Raw genomic sequence first — 13,261 nt, 5'->3', positions numbered from 1 at the left:
TTGTTTACTTGTTTACATAATATATGCGTGTATACTGTGTATATTTATGATGTATATATATATATATATATATATATATATATATATAAATACACACACGCATGTATATATTTAAGAAAAATATGTTTATATATATATATATATATATATGTATAAAATTATTTTTTCATATATACATGTATGTTTGTGTATTTATATATACATAATAAATATACACAGTACACACGCATATATTATATAAACAAAAACTTTTATTTTGGATGTGATTAATTGTGATTAATCGGTTGACAGCATTACCAGTTATTGAACAAATTGCTCCTTTGAAATGGTTGCTTTTAGTGAACACAATCAAACAGTTCACCAAATCAGACTGAATCATTTGAAACAGTTTGTGGCTGATATCAACACTGACCCACAAGTTACTTCATAAAGCTTGCTTTAAAGCATACCCAACAGTCACCACAAAACGGAATGAGCAAATATACAAGAGTATGATCATATCATGCCAGTTATTCAGTAGCAATCCATGTGATAGGGAATTGCACATGATAGCGATAGATTTCCCCACACAGGTTTTGGAATGGGTTCAAATTGGTGGCACATATTCGCTGTTTTGAACAACAGAAAGCTGCAGTAATGTAATGTGGCCACACGTTAGCAAACAGAACATACTGGAAATATACATTTTATCAAACTGATTTTTATTAAAACGTGAAGTCAAGACATGTACAGTGAATTAATTTTACTATTGTGTATCCAAATTATAAGTTTTTATGAGCTGGATCATGGTTTCTGTAAAAAGACGAGTTGATTAAGATTAGTTTATTCACTTTATTTGCTTTAGACATTTAAACATAGTAAAGAGAGTAAAACATTAGCAAATCATTACTGGGAAACTTATCTAGGATGTTATCAATAGTTGCCATTTGGTTGCAGTGTACAGGATTACTGAAGAAACACCCTTATTGTCATTATTTAATTATTTATTTAATTAATGATAGAGTAATGATAGTTACAAATCAGCTGTGCTTAGACATGACTTGGTGTGTTTGAGCATGTTTTTTCACCAGCAGGGATAATAATATTAGCTGTTAATGACACCATTATATGATGATGTTAACAAACTGATGAAACGTAAATTGCCCCTCCAAAATAATTATCAGACTTTCCATCTCTGAGATTGTGTTACATCTTTAATACTTTAGTTGCACATTATTGTTATTATTGTTATTATTGATTAAATGTGTCTGGTATGTTCTTTATGATATGATTTCTGACAGCTGCAGTAAAGTTCCTTGAGGACAGCAGGACACATGAAAAGTTCAAGAAGAATAATCTGAGGGCCCGTGCACTGGAGAGAAGCACAAGTGTGCGAGTGGAGAATCTTCCAGCTGAAGCCAACAACAACAAGATGCTGCTGGAACTGTATTTTGAGAAATGGGGCGGTCCAGTAGTGGAAGTTATCACAATTCCATCAGAACAAGCAGCCATTATTATCTTTAAGGAGGAAGAAAGTAAATACACGTGCAATTGCTGGTAGACTTTGCTGTTACAGTTCTAAATGTGGTAAAACCAATGCTAATGCAGTTATTCCAATGTTATACATTTGTACCTGTAACTTTTATTGTTTTTCAGCCAAAGAGAGAGTTTTGAAGCGAGAGAATAACATCTACAATGTTCCAGTGAAGATATATCCCTACTTCAAATCACTTGATACAATCTTATATGGTGGCAAAAGACCACATTTGAAGCTGCCTGAACCAGTTACAGTCAGTGTACATCCTGCCATCAGGGAGTTCATCCTCAAGAAAGGGCAGATTTCCTCTATGAAAGATCGGATGAGCTTCTGCCAAATAAACATGGACAAACCTGAAGTTTTGCTCAGTCCTGATCCAGCATTACTGACACAGAAAGGAATTACCAGACAACTTATTGATGGCTGGAGTAAGAATGCAACTGATGCCTTCAAGAAAATCATCTCAAATTACACAACATCTGAGTGGCCGGTGTCACATGCCTTGTGGACTAAAGTGGAGAGTGATATAAAGAAAGAAGTAAAGAATCAGGTTTTCACAGATATGGATGCCTCTAGAGGAGTGCTGACACTGGCAGGAGTGACCCTTGACATAACTGGACTGAAACCCATCATGGAGAAAATTTTAGAGAGAGCAACAAATCAAATGGAAAGAGAGAAGAACAGTGTGACAGAGTACATGGAAATTCCTCCTGCTGTGTACACTCTGCTTGAACAAGATGGTCTGCAAAATGCTGTTTCTCCACACCTGCACACTGACTACAATAAAACAATGAACAGACTAATTTTTTCAGGTCTTTATACAGAAACTCTTGACTTCAAAAATCGGGTCCTTGAGAAGAAAATAAATATGAAACAGAAGCGCTTACAGATTGACAGTTCAGTCCTGGAGTTTCTGAGATCAGAGGATTGTGATGAAATGTCCAGAGAGCTCTTCATATCTCATGGAATAACTGCTGTCTACACAATCGAAAATGGAGATGTTGTTGTGATTGGGAGCACAGAAAGAGCACTTGCTGAGGCAGAGAAGAGGGTGAATACAGTTTTCACAACCAAATACCTCACTGTAGAAGACCAGGGTGTCCCTCAAATGCCAGAGTGGCTGGAACTCAAAAAACAAATGGAAAAAAAGAGATTTGTGTCTATAAACCTTTTGCAGAGAGAAAAAGTAATAGTGACTGGATTCAGAGAACCAGTGATGGAGGTCAGTGAGAATTTAGGATGTTTAATTGAGAAACACACTAGAATTGAAGAAACCATTAGTGTCAAATCACATGCAGTGGTTGAATTCATAAAAGTTAGAAAATCACAAGACTGGCAGCATTTTATTAAGTCTGATGAAGTGAAAGTCAATTTTGATCCAAAGAGACCCAGGATCAAACTGTCTGGAAAGCGTACATTTGTTCAGCCAGCTATGACTCTCTTTAAAACTTTGGCAGATGGTCTCTACACAGACACGCTAATCATTAAAAAGGCAGGAGCAAAGAAGTATTTCATGGAGCAGGGTAAAATGATGGTCTCAGTGCTGTTGAAGGAAAAAAGATTTGTGGTTGTTCTTCAGGAAGATGACATGCTGGAAGAGGAGGAAGATCAATTTGCTGTAGGCAGTTTTGAAGATATTGGCCAGGTCTCTTGTGAGGTTCGAATGCCAGGTGGAGTAACAGTTACTGTCAGGAAGGCAGACATTTGCAAGCTCCATGTTGATGCTGTGGTCAATGCTGCTAATGAAGATCTGAAGCACATCGGTGGTTTAGCTTTAGCACTTCTCCAAGCTGCTGGACCAAGTCTGCAGCAAAACTGTGACTTACACACAAAAGCAAATGGACCTCTGAAGCCTGGAGATGCCATCATCACTGCTGCTGGTCGTCTTCCCAGTAAATATGTGGTGCACGCTGTTGGACCTCGTTTCAGTGATTCAGACAGACGTACCACTGTTCAACGCCTGAGACATGCTGTGAGGGAAAGTCTGAACCAGGCGTCAAGCAGAAACTGCTCCTCCATTGCAATTCCAGTTATTAGCTCAGGGATATTTGGTTGTCCTCTCGACCTCTGCACTGAATCAATTGCCAAGGAGGTGCATGAGTACATTGAAGATCACAACCACAGAGCCTCTAATAGCACCTTAACTGAAATTCACTTGGTTGACAATAATGGCAGCACTTTGAATGCCATGACTCAAGCTGTCAGTAAAGAGTTTGCTGCTTATAACCCCAAAATGACTTTCTCTCATCAAACCAAACCCCATGGGCGTAGTGACTATGGGCATGGCTATCGTGAAAATGGCCGTGGTCGTGGTCATGGCCATGAAAACTATGGCCAAAGAAACCAAGAGTTTGAAGATCCCAAAAGCCATGGTAATAGAGACTTTGAGGGACAAGAACACTGGAGAAGAGAAACATCAAACTACGGTGGCAGATCAGATAAATTTGAAGGGTTAAGTGTACTTGAGAGGAAAACTACACAAGAGGGACTAAAAATCATTCTGAGCAAAGGGAACATCCAGGATGCCAGTGTAAGTGAATCGTTAATTATAAAAACTGACAGAAAAATCACAGCTTGTTTTCCTGTAAAAATATCTAAAAATCCTTAAGAAAAGGTTTTTGAGTTATAATTAAAGAAGTTCAAAGTTAATACTGAGACAGTCGATTTGGTCAGTCACATTCTGTGTGCCATATTCAAATGTACCACATGCTTTCTTACTGAACCCCTCACCCTGCAAGATACACCCTTGCTTAATTTTATGCTGTATTGCATCTCAAGTAAATTTTGTTAGACAAGATTTTTGTGCAGTGAATTTATTTGATTAACTATTTTCTTGCTAATGTGCTTTTGCTGTACCTGCATTCAAGTCTGATCAAAGTGAAATATTTTATCCTGTTTTTATTGTAATCAACGGTGACCAAATCCTTCAACAGAAGTGTCTCCTTTGTTTCTCCTGCAGTCCGATGTCATTGTAAACACTATATCAGAGGACTTGGACCTCAGTAAAGGTGCCATTTCCAAAGCACTCCTTCAGACTGCTGGTTATCAGCTCCAGTCAGAAATCAACACAGCTGCTCGCTCGAACAGTGTGAATTATGGTGAAGTGGTCATCACAAATGGTTATAAACTGAAATGTCAAAAAGTCTTCCATGTAGTTTGCCCATTTTGGAGACAAGGCTCAGAAGATAAGGTGAGAAAAACAATTTCCTAATTGAATTTTAACAAAATCATCATTAACTGTGTTACAGCTGGCTGTGTTTAGGATTAAATGATATTGCAAATGTGCTTAATTTATTTATTCAAATGGTACTTTCTTTAAAGATTATAATATATATATTTATTTACATTTTAATAGGTGCTCATTCAGATCATTAGATATTGCCTGAAAAAAGCAGAAAAGTGGAAAATGGCTTCAGTTGTCTTCCCAGCTATCGGGACTGGGAATCTTGGCTTTCCTAAAGATCTGGTGGCCAGAATCATGCTGACAGAAGTCCAGAAATATAAGCCTACAAACCTTCGAGAGGTAACTGTGATTGTGCACCCTTCTGACAAGGAGAGTGTAGAGGTGAGTGTGAAAACTTGATTCAAGAACCATAAAAACTCAAAGTTGAGTTTTCCCATCACATACAGTATGAGCAATATTGTTTGAACTATAAACTATTTAAATAATTTAACATAGTTGCTCATGTTAATGTTATCTTGTATATTTCTGTGCTTTATCTATTAGTGCTTTACCAGCGTCTTTAGACAAGGGATTCAGGGTCCCATCACAAAAGGAGCACATCGACATGTCATGCCAAAAATGAATATTTCTAGCAAATCAGCTCAGACCTCTGGTAACACTTTCTTATCTGATGTCCATCACACATATTTTTCTTTTGAACTTCATTGTGAACATATTATTTTCTTATCTTTAGAGGTTATTGGCAAAGTCTCCTCTCCCTCTCTCGGGGTGCACACTATGCAGCTGGGTCAAGTGACTCTGGAGGTTTCATCAGGAGACATAACTAAAGAAAAAACTGATGCCATCGTCAACTCCTCAAATCAGACATTTTCTCTGAAAGCAGGTTAATCCATCTTCATGCTCACTGTCTTACCTGTTTCAGTGAATCATTTATAATTAATTCACATTCGAACAGAATCATAATGTAACAGTTAATTTCTCTTTGTAATCCAGGAGTATCCAAGGCCATTTTAGATGCAGCTGGAGTACAAGTGGTACAAGAATGTTCACAGATTGGTTTGTATTCCTTTAGATTTACATCTTGTTGTTGGTCATTACCTTTTTTGAATTCATGACTTTTTGACTTATACTTTAAGAGAGATCTAATAAACTTTAGATGCTACAGGTAAACATTTTTTGCCAATAGTGGGATCATCAAACATGCAGCAAACAGAGATTGTGACCTCAGCCGGGCGGCTTCCATGTGGAAACATCATCCATGTTATTGGACACAATAGTCCGTCTGAAATTAAGGATGTTGTTTTGTCTGTTCTGAAGTTATGTGAGTCAAGCCAGATTACTTCTGTTGCTTTCCCAGCTCTTGGCACTGGTAAGACATTTTGTATGATTTTACGTTTTACGTAATTGCAATAAGAATTTTGCTTATTTAGTTATTGTACATTTAATTCAACCTTTTTTTACTTACATGTTTTGTGAAATTATTCACTAATTTATTTTGGTTTGCTTGTTTTTTTCTAACTCTTTAGGTCAGGGTGGTGCAAAACCAGCTGGTGTTGCAGATGCAATGGTTGATGCAGTTGTCGACTTTGTAAAGAAAAAGAAACCAGTGCACGTAAAGTTTGTGAAATGTCTTATATTCCAGACAAACATGGTGGCAGACTTCCACCAAAGCATGGTCAGAAGATCTGGTGAGAAAGTAGAGGAGGATAAAGGTCTGCTTACCAAAATTAAAGGTCAGTAGAGAATTATAAAATGTATGCTTATACCATCCAGTCTTCTTTTTTAAAATAACGTAATTATTCCCTCTGTTTCTTTTCATCAAGATACTGTTCATCATTTACTTTGGGGGGAAAGTTCAGAATCTTCCAAAAATGAAGAGTTTGTGATGGTCGGTGAAGAAGTTGAGCCAGTTGTGTTTCAACTGTGTGGTGAGACACCAAAGGACCTGAGTGAAGGCAGGGACATGGTCAACAGTTTGATATTACGGGAGCATGTGACCATCCCAATCCATGATCCAGCCATTGCTCATTTCACCAGGGAGGATGTAGAAACGCTGAATGCCATGCAGAGAGAGCTCACAGTCAGTGTCCGGCTTGAGAAGAAAGGCCAAGACTCTGTCATAACACTGGAGGGCCTGACAAGAGACGTTCAGATTGCAGACAGTCACATTCGGGACATGATCAGAAAGGTGGAAAGGAATGAAATCCGAAGAAGTGAGGCATTTTTAATCAGCAGTATAGTTAGTTGGCAATATCAGGAGAATGGACACAGCCCCAAAACCTTTGATATGTTGACCAATTATGAGCTGGAACAGGCCTTTCGGAAGAGACAGTCTACAGTGAGAATCAAGATTAATAATGATGAATATGAGGCTAATTTAGCTCGCAATGAGGCCACAAGAAGAGGAATAAGGATTGAACTGAACAGAGTAGATCTGCAAGGTGAGATTATTTTATAATTCAGATAACAGATAATGTATTAGTTATTCATGTTTTTTGTTCTTTTTGTCAATAGTTGCAGCTTCAGCTGCTGCTCAAAGCCCTTTGCCTTCACACTGGAAGGACATGAAAGGACAGGCAGTTGTTCTTGTAAAACTCACAGCAGGCTCAAAGGAATATGCAGAAGTGGAGAAGGAGTTCAGGAGAACCAATCTAAACTCTAAAATCATTGAAGTAAGATTAGACTGAAGATAAATCTCCTATTTATTAGTTTCGACAGGTTCTGGTGTTGCTTTTTAGTACTACAGTATGTTGTAAATCTAATGTTTGCCTAAACTAAATATATATTTTTGCTTGTAGATTGAAAGAGTTCAGAACAGTGCACTTTGGAAAAACTACATGATAAAAAAAGAGGAACTGGAAGACAAAAACAAGCACAAAAACAATGAAAAGCGTCTCTTCCACGGCACTGGCCCTGATAAGACAGATCAGATCAACAATCACGGCTTCAATCGCAGCTTCGCTGGCATGCATGGTATCAGTCAAATTCAATATAAACTTTATTCGCACTTGTATCCATTTGTCTTTTAATTCAATAGTCTATTTCTCTTGTTCTGTTTTAGGAGCCATGTATGGGAATGGTTCATATTTTGCTGTGGATCCACATTACTCAGCCCAAGGCTACTCTGCACCTGATGCCAAAGGACATAAACGCATGTACCTTGTCAGGGTGCTTGTTGGTGATTTCACTCAAGGAAAAAGAGGCCTTCCTGTTCCCCCTGCGAGGAGCTCCAATAGAGCTGATCTCTATAACAGTGTGACTGATAACACGAGAAACCCAACCATGTTTGTGATCTTCAATGATGTACAGGCTTATCCAGAATACCTAATCACCTTCCAGTAATGATTATGAGATTTAAGTGTTTTGACATTTATTGTTTTTGTTGTTGTTTTACATGGATTTGGTGAAGCTGAACACACCGCGGGTATATAACATATGCCATTTTTGAGAGAATTACAGAAATTATTACAATGTAGGCTGATGGATGCAATGTAGGCAACATGCCTTTAATGTCATGGTTCCCTTCTAACCTGTACCTACCCTAATCAGCAGTTGTTTATTTTCATATATTGAAGTGCTGCTTAAAAGGAAAAGAGTATGGGTATTAAAGCAGCATAGTGATTAAAATTAGATATACCGTTAAGTAAAAGTTTGTTTCACTTGGCTGGTGTGTAACTGCAATAAGAAAGTATCGAGTTCTTGTCTTGGAGGAAAATTGATAATAAAACAAGAAAAATGTTTCATCAATGGATGGGCCAACATTTTAGCAGCTAGTGCACATTTTATTTTGTGATCTGACTAACTTCAACTGTTCTGGCTTCTAGCAAATAAAGATCTTTCATGGACAGTCTGGTTATACAAATATTCTGTGGTGCATACAAATAGCAGCCTAAACTGTAATGAGGAGGTGGCGCGGGCAGGACAGTGCACACCCAGTTTTTCACAATCGCCAAGACTCATTTCTCAATTCTTAAGGTTCTTAAGGTTCTCAATTATTTTTCCAAATTGTGCCACTTGTGGCAACCATATACACTGAATGTAAGAAGGATCTGAAATTAACACCCGGCAACCCACCAAATGCAGGTGAAAATGGAACGTGGTGGGTAACACATTTATGATTCAGAAATAATTTTCTAAATTATTTTATTTTTCTATTTGCATTTTGAATGGCATTGCTATCAGAACCCTTCCCCTAAAAGGAAACTCAAACGTTAGCAAAACAAAGCGTAAAGAAGAGAGAGTGCCACATCTTTAAAATCCAAACACATTGTTTTCTATGACCGTATGCACACTGGCAGCACCACAAGGCGAGTGCTTCTTAAATAAAAGGCTGCATCCTAGTGAGGATGCAGCCTTCCTAGTCCAGTCCTTCTGAGGCTTCAAGGCTAAAGTCCTTCTCAGCATTAAACATTAAAATTAGATGGTTTAATGCTCTAATCTCCTTTTTTTTGTCTTGCATTACTTGAAATTGTACAAGTTCAGTGTCGTTTTATTTTCGGCTAATTCTTTTTTCGTGAATTTGAATGTGTGCAAAGGATTGTGGGTGATTGAAGGAAGGGAAGGATACACCTCATGATTTAATATCATGCCTCGCCACAACCTCACTCAGTTTTCCATTACAATTTTTTCAGTTGCTTTTGCAGGTGAATCTTGAATTTCACTAATGAAGGGAATGTAAAATGAGGGGTACATCACAATAATGTTCAATTGGCAAACATAAATAGACAGAGCACAACGCAATGATACTATTTCCTACAATTGAATAACAAGGAAACAAACAGAAGTAGAAGAGTAAGGATGCATGGTGGAAGGGTAGGGAGGCAAAACACTGGAAGAGGTAGAAAAGGCCAAGGATGTAGGCATATTTCCCATGAAATAAGGGCCACTATTGTGGACCATGTTCTCAGTGACCTTATAGTGGCTAAGGCTGGTTGTAAGGTACAGTCGAATGTTTGGAGACATTTTTTTTTTAAATAATATGTCTACTCAACACAGTTATTACCAAAATGAACACAGAGACCTAAACGCTTGGTATACACAATGACGGTAACAATCAGTGGATAGTGTAGGTGTATGAATGAGTGGAAAACAAACTCTAGATGTCACATCAACGGGATCATAACTTTGATTAAAGAATCCTTGTAAACATAAACAATTCCAAGTAAAATATACTTATAAGTTCAAACTTTAATTTGTACACCAGGGCTGTCCAAACTCGGTCCTGGAGGGCCGGTGTCCTGCAGAGTTTAGCTCCAACTTTCCTCAACACACCTGACTGGAAGTTTATATGCCTAGTAAGAGCTTGATTAGCTGGTTCAGGTGTGTTTAATTAGGGTTGGCGCTAAACTCTACAGGACACCGGCCCTCCAGGACCGAGTTTGGGCAGCCCTGTTGTACACGATTAAATTGAGTACTAATATATAATTTACTCTCTTTTTTAAATTATTGCCTGAACTAAATTAATGTAGAAATTACATTTGTTTTTCCATAGTATTTACTTCACCACAAAATAATTTTTTTATCAGTGTTACAATACAGATTGTGTCAAAGCAGCTTTACAGTATTAGTATATATGTATTTGCAGATTCATTCCAAGAATCAACACTGGTGGCACCAAATGCCATTCAAAGTCACAGATCGGATGGAATTTTTGAACAAGAATTTACTGAAATTCAACAACACAAACTGATTTTTACTGTTTTATTTTTGTAAGGCCTATTTTGTTTTTTAGTATGTGTATGTTTTGCCATGCTACAGATACAAAGTTCCCAGGCGATTAATGGACTGTGGTGATGCCCTTTCTTTTCAGCTAGTGCATCCTAGAGGTCATGATTTTAAATTTGTATTCTTTAAAAAGAAAACGAAATAAATAAACTTAATACATTTAACAGTAATTATGAACTGCACAGAGACACGAAGACTGAGGATACAAATGCAGTTTTTTGATATCCCAATCCAAAGTCCATGAAATAAGCAGTAGGTCAGAGCACAGGTAATCAGTCCAAACAAACATACAGATCCAGAGGACAAAACAGGAACAAGAAAACAAGGACACAGGCAGATATCAAAGACCAGGAAAACACAGAGACACTCAGTAATGCAGTCGATACTTTGCTAAGTTACAAACAACAGAACTTGTATAAATAGGCAAAAAGATAATGAGGTGATGAGAAACAGCTGCACATGATTACACTGATGACAGGCAAAGAACTATGGGAAACTGAGTCCATGAAGGCGGTAGAGCAAGCGGTAAGAGTACACTCTGCTGGTGTACAAGGGCACTCGCAGCTGGTGTATGTAACAATTAATACTGTAAATGAAAAGACAGAAATATACTGTAAACTACAGTAATAAGACTATAAACATTTTAATTTACTGGCATCCAGCTGCCAGTAAGTTACTGTAAAATTTACAGCAATCGCGTTAAAGTGTAACTAGAAAATTTTCCCCAGCCTCCACTGAAATGTCACTGTGTTGAAAACAGGCCACATTCTTGGTTTCATTATAAACTGACGCAGAAACAAAAGGGAAAGGGAAGGTGGGTGTGATGAACTACAGCATAAACACTGACAAGTAATTTCCTTGTTGAACAGAAGGATCGCAATGGATTAATATCCTTATCCCATCACTGTAGAGCAGGGGTGTCAAACCCAATTCCTGGAGGGCCGGAGCCCTGCAGAGCTTAAATTCAACCCTAATTAAACACACCTGATCCAACTAATCAAGTCATTCAAGCTTATTTGAAAACGACATGGTATGTGTGTTGGAGCAGGGTTGGAATAAAACTCTGCAGGACTCTGGCCCTCCAGAAACTGAGTTTGGCACCCCTGCTGTAGAGGGAGACTGGGGGCTTAAACATGCTAAAAGTGTGAAAAATAAACTTCAGATTCACTTTCAGAGTAAGTGAGAGTGAGAGTAAGAGTAAGTGCTAAACACCAAAACAAGTGTATACATTCTATAAAATGAATGCCTTTTATTTTTTAAAACTTTTTTTTTTTTTTTTTTTTTTTTGCTAGCTTGCATGTAATGTAATCAAGCTATCGAGACACTTAATGCAATTTCAGGTTATATGAAGTGGGAAGAATTAATGCAAACTCATAATCACATGATCCGTGATACTCTTGACATAGTTGCTACTCTACTACTTTACTTCTTTGTTTTAAGTGATGTAGTTGAATCTGTTTTCTGTATACGAGACTGCATGCTCTCAAAGGCAGAACACATTATTGCCAGTAACAATCAGCAAGTTAAAAGTGTACAAACAGCGATGTAGAGGAACAAACAAACAACACTGGAAAAAGAGTGAGTAGAATTATTACAAAATGCAGAATTAGACCCACAATGCTTTTACAACCAACCCTTGGACCAGTGGATCTATAAATCAACTTATCTATAAATTAACTTATTTGTTTGAATCTATTTAGGGATGCAGCCAGGATTAGAAATGTTTAAAATTAGTTAATTATTTTTTTAGAATGCAATAGAACACTGGAACATATTCCGATTTAGTTGCTCATTTTAATTTCACTGTACACTTTAATTTCACTGTTTACAGTGTAAACTCACTGTACAAAATTACACTTACTATTGTCTCAAGACTGTCTTAGCAAAGCAAATGTTTGTTGTACAGAAAATGCAGCATGTACCAGATTAATGTGTTTTGTGGTTTTGAGGCACTGTGGTATATGTGTTACCTGTTAAAATTTATTTAAAACTTGTTTTTGTAATTTTATCAGATTTTTTAAAATATATATATTTTGTATTGTTGCGAGTTAAAATGTTTTATTATGTCTGGTATGCCACAAGGGTACTAACAATGGTTTATTATAAAAATATGAATTATGTTATGTAGGATATCAGACCGAATCAGACAATCTCAGATTTGGTCAAAACATGGTTGAGGCACGAGGAGTCAAAACATTCCACAAGAGGCCCAAGACAACAGGATGTCATAAATCAGACCCGAGCACTAGCCAGTCTGAAGCAAGGCTAACAAACTCTTTCACAGAACAGTTTTCAACATTAAAACAAAAGGAACACACTGATCATAACAACTCAGGAAGGAGATTGTCAATTTTGGAGCAAGTAATCAAGATTAAATGGTCAAAGAGATGACCACATGACCCTCACGTGATAGTAAACGCAGTCACGAGCCCCGTAAATTGACTTCCCCCACCTCACGACAAAGAACAGACTTTCTGAAATTCCTTACAGACTTAATCTCTTAATCTCTGGTCTTCATACATTCACAGAATGGCATGGAAACTGCCTTTCCATGCACCTAAATGACACTAAAAGGACCTGAGCAACTAATAATTTCTCTCCATAATCACTCCATATCGTGTAGGTAACCCACATGTGACTTATCAGGTCTTAATCATTTATTGGGAATGTATTTTGAATAACTATTGAATAGTTTAAGAATTGCTATTCATGTTTAGTATGTGTGTGTTTGAATCTTCATGCTTGAAACGTTTCTTCCAATCAATTCTTGGTCAAATGTATGATATTCTCGTTATAGAAATCATGTCCAAAATCATATTTTGCAAGAGCGGGAAAAA

General features: G+C 37.3%; 2 protein-coding genes across 2 annotated transcripts in view; both read left to right on the top strand.

Moving 5' to 3' along the window:
* The window catches only part of LOC107586145 (poly [ADP-ribose] polymerase 14-like), a 53,582-nt gene that overhangs the window by 889 nt on the left and 39,432 nt on the right, over positions 1–13,261 (top strand). The gene's annotated exons all lie outside the window — the stretch shown is intronic.
* LOC107586198 (poly [ADP-ribose] polymerase 14-like) lies at positions 4,923–8,117 on the top strand. The gene is made up of 9 exons (XM_016273464.1): positions 4,923–5,081; positions 5,244–5,352; positions 5,434–5,583; positions 5,694–5,756; positions 6,227–6,433; positions 6,524–7,141; positions 7,221–7,372; positions 7,499–7,673; positions 7,762–8,117. Exons 1-9 carry the CDS (start codon positions 4,923–4,925, stop codon positions 8,040–8,042), a joined length of 1,914 nt encoding a protein of 637 aa, XP_016128950.1. The 3' UTR covers positions 8,043–8,117.

Source organism: Sinocyclocheilus grahami, unplaced genomic scaffold (genome assembly GCF_001515645.1).
Source record: "Sinocyclocheilus grahami isolate Dianchi unplaced genomic scaffold, SAMN03320097.WGS_v1.1 scaffold78.1, whole genome shotgun sequence".
Lineage (NCBI taxonomy): Eukaryota > Metazoa > Chordata > Actinopteri > Cypriniformes > Cyprinidae > Sinocyclocheilus > Sinocyclocheilus grahami.
The sequence above is the reverse complement of the archived record's forward strand: the minus strand, read 5'-3'. Positions and strand labels throughout refer to the sequence as shown.

Bases quoted from the DNA above. Each gene is read 5' to 3' on its own strand.
- LOC107586198 (XM_016273464.1), top strand. From the start codon at position 4,923: ATGGCTTCAGTTGTCTTCCCAGCTATCGGGACTGGGAATCTTGGCTTT. The intron at 5,082-5,243 runs GTGAGTGTGAAA...TTTATCTATTAG, and splicing joins CTGACAAGGAGAGTGTAGAG to TGCTTTACCAGCGTCTTTAG. The intron at 7,142-7,220 runs GTGAGATTATTT...CAATAGTTGCAG, and splicing joins GAACAGAGTAGATCTGCAAG to CTTCAGCTGCTGCTCAAAGC.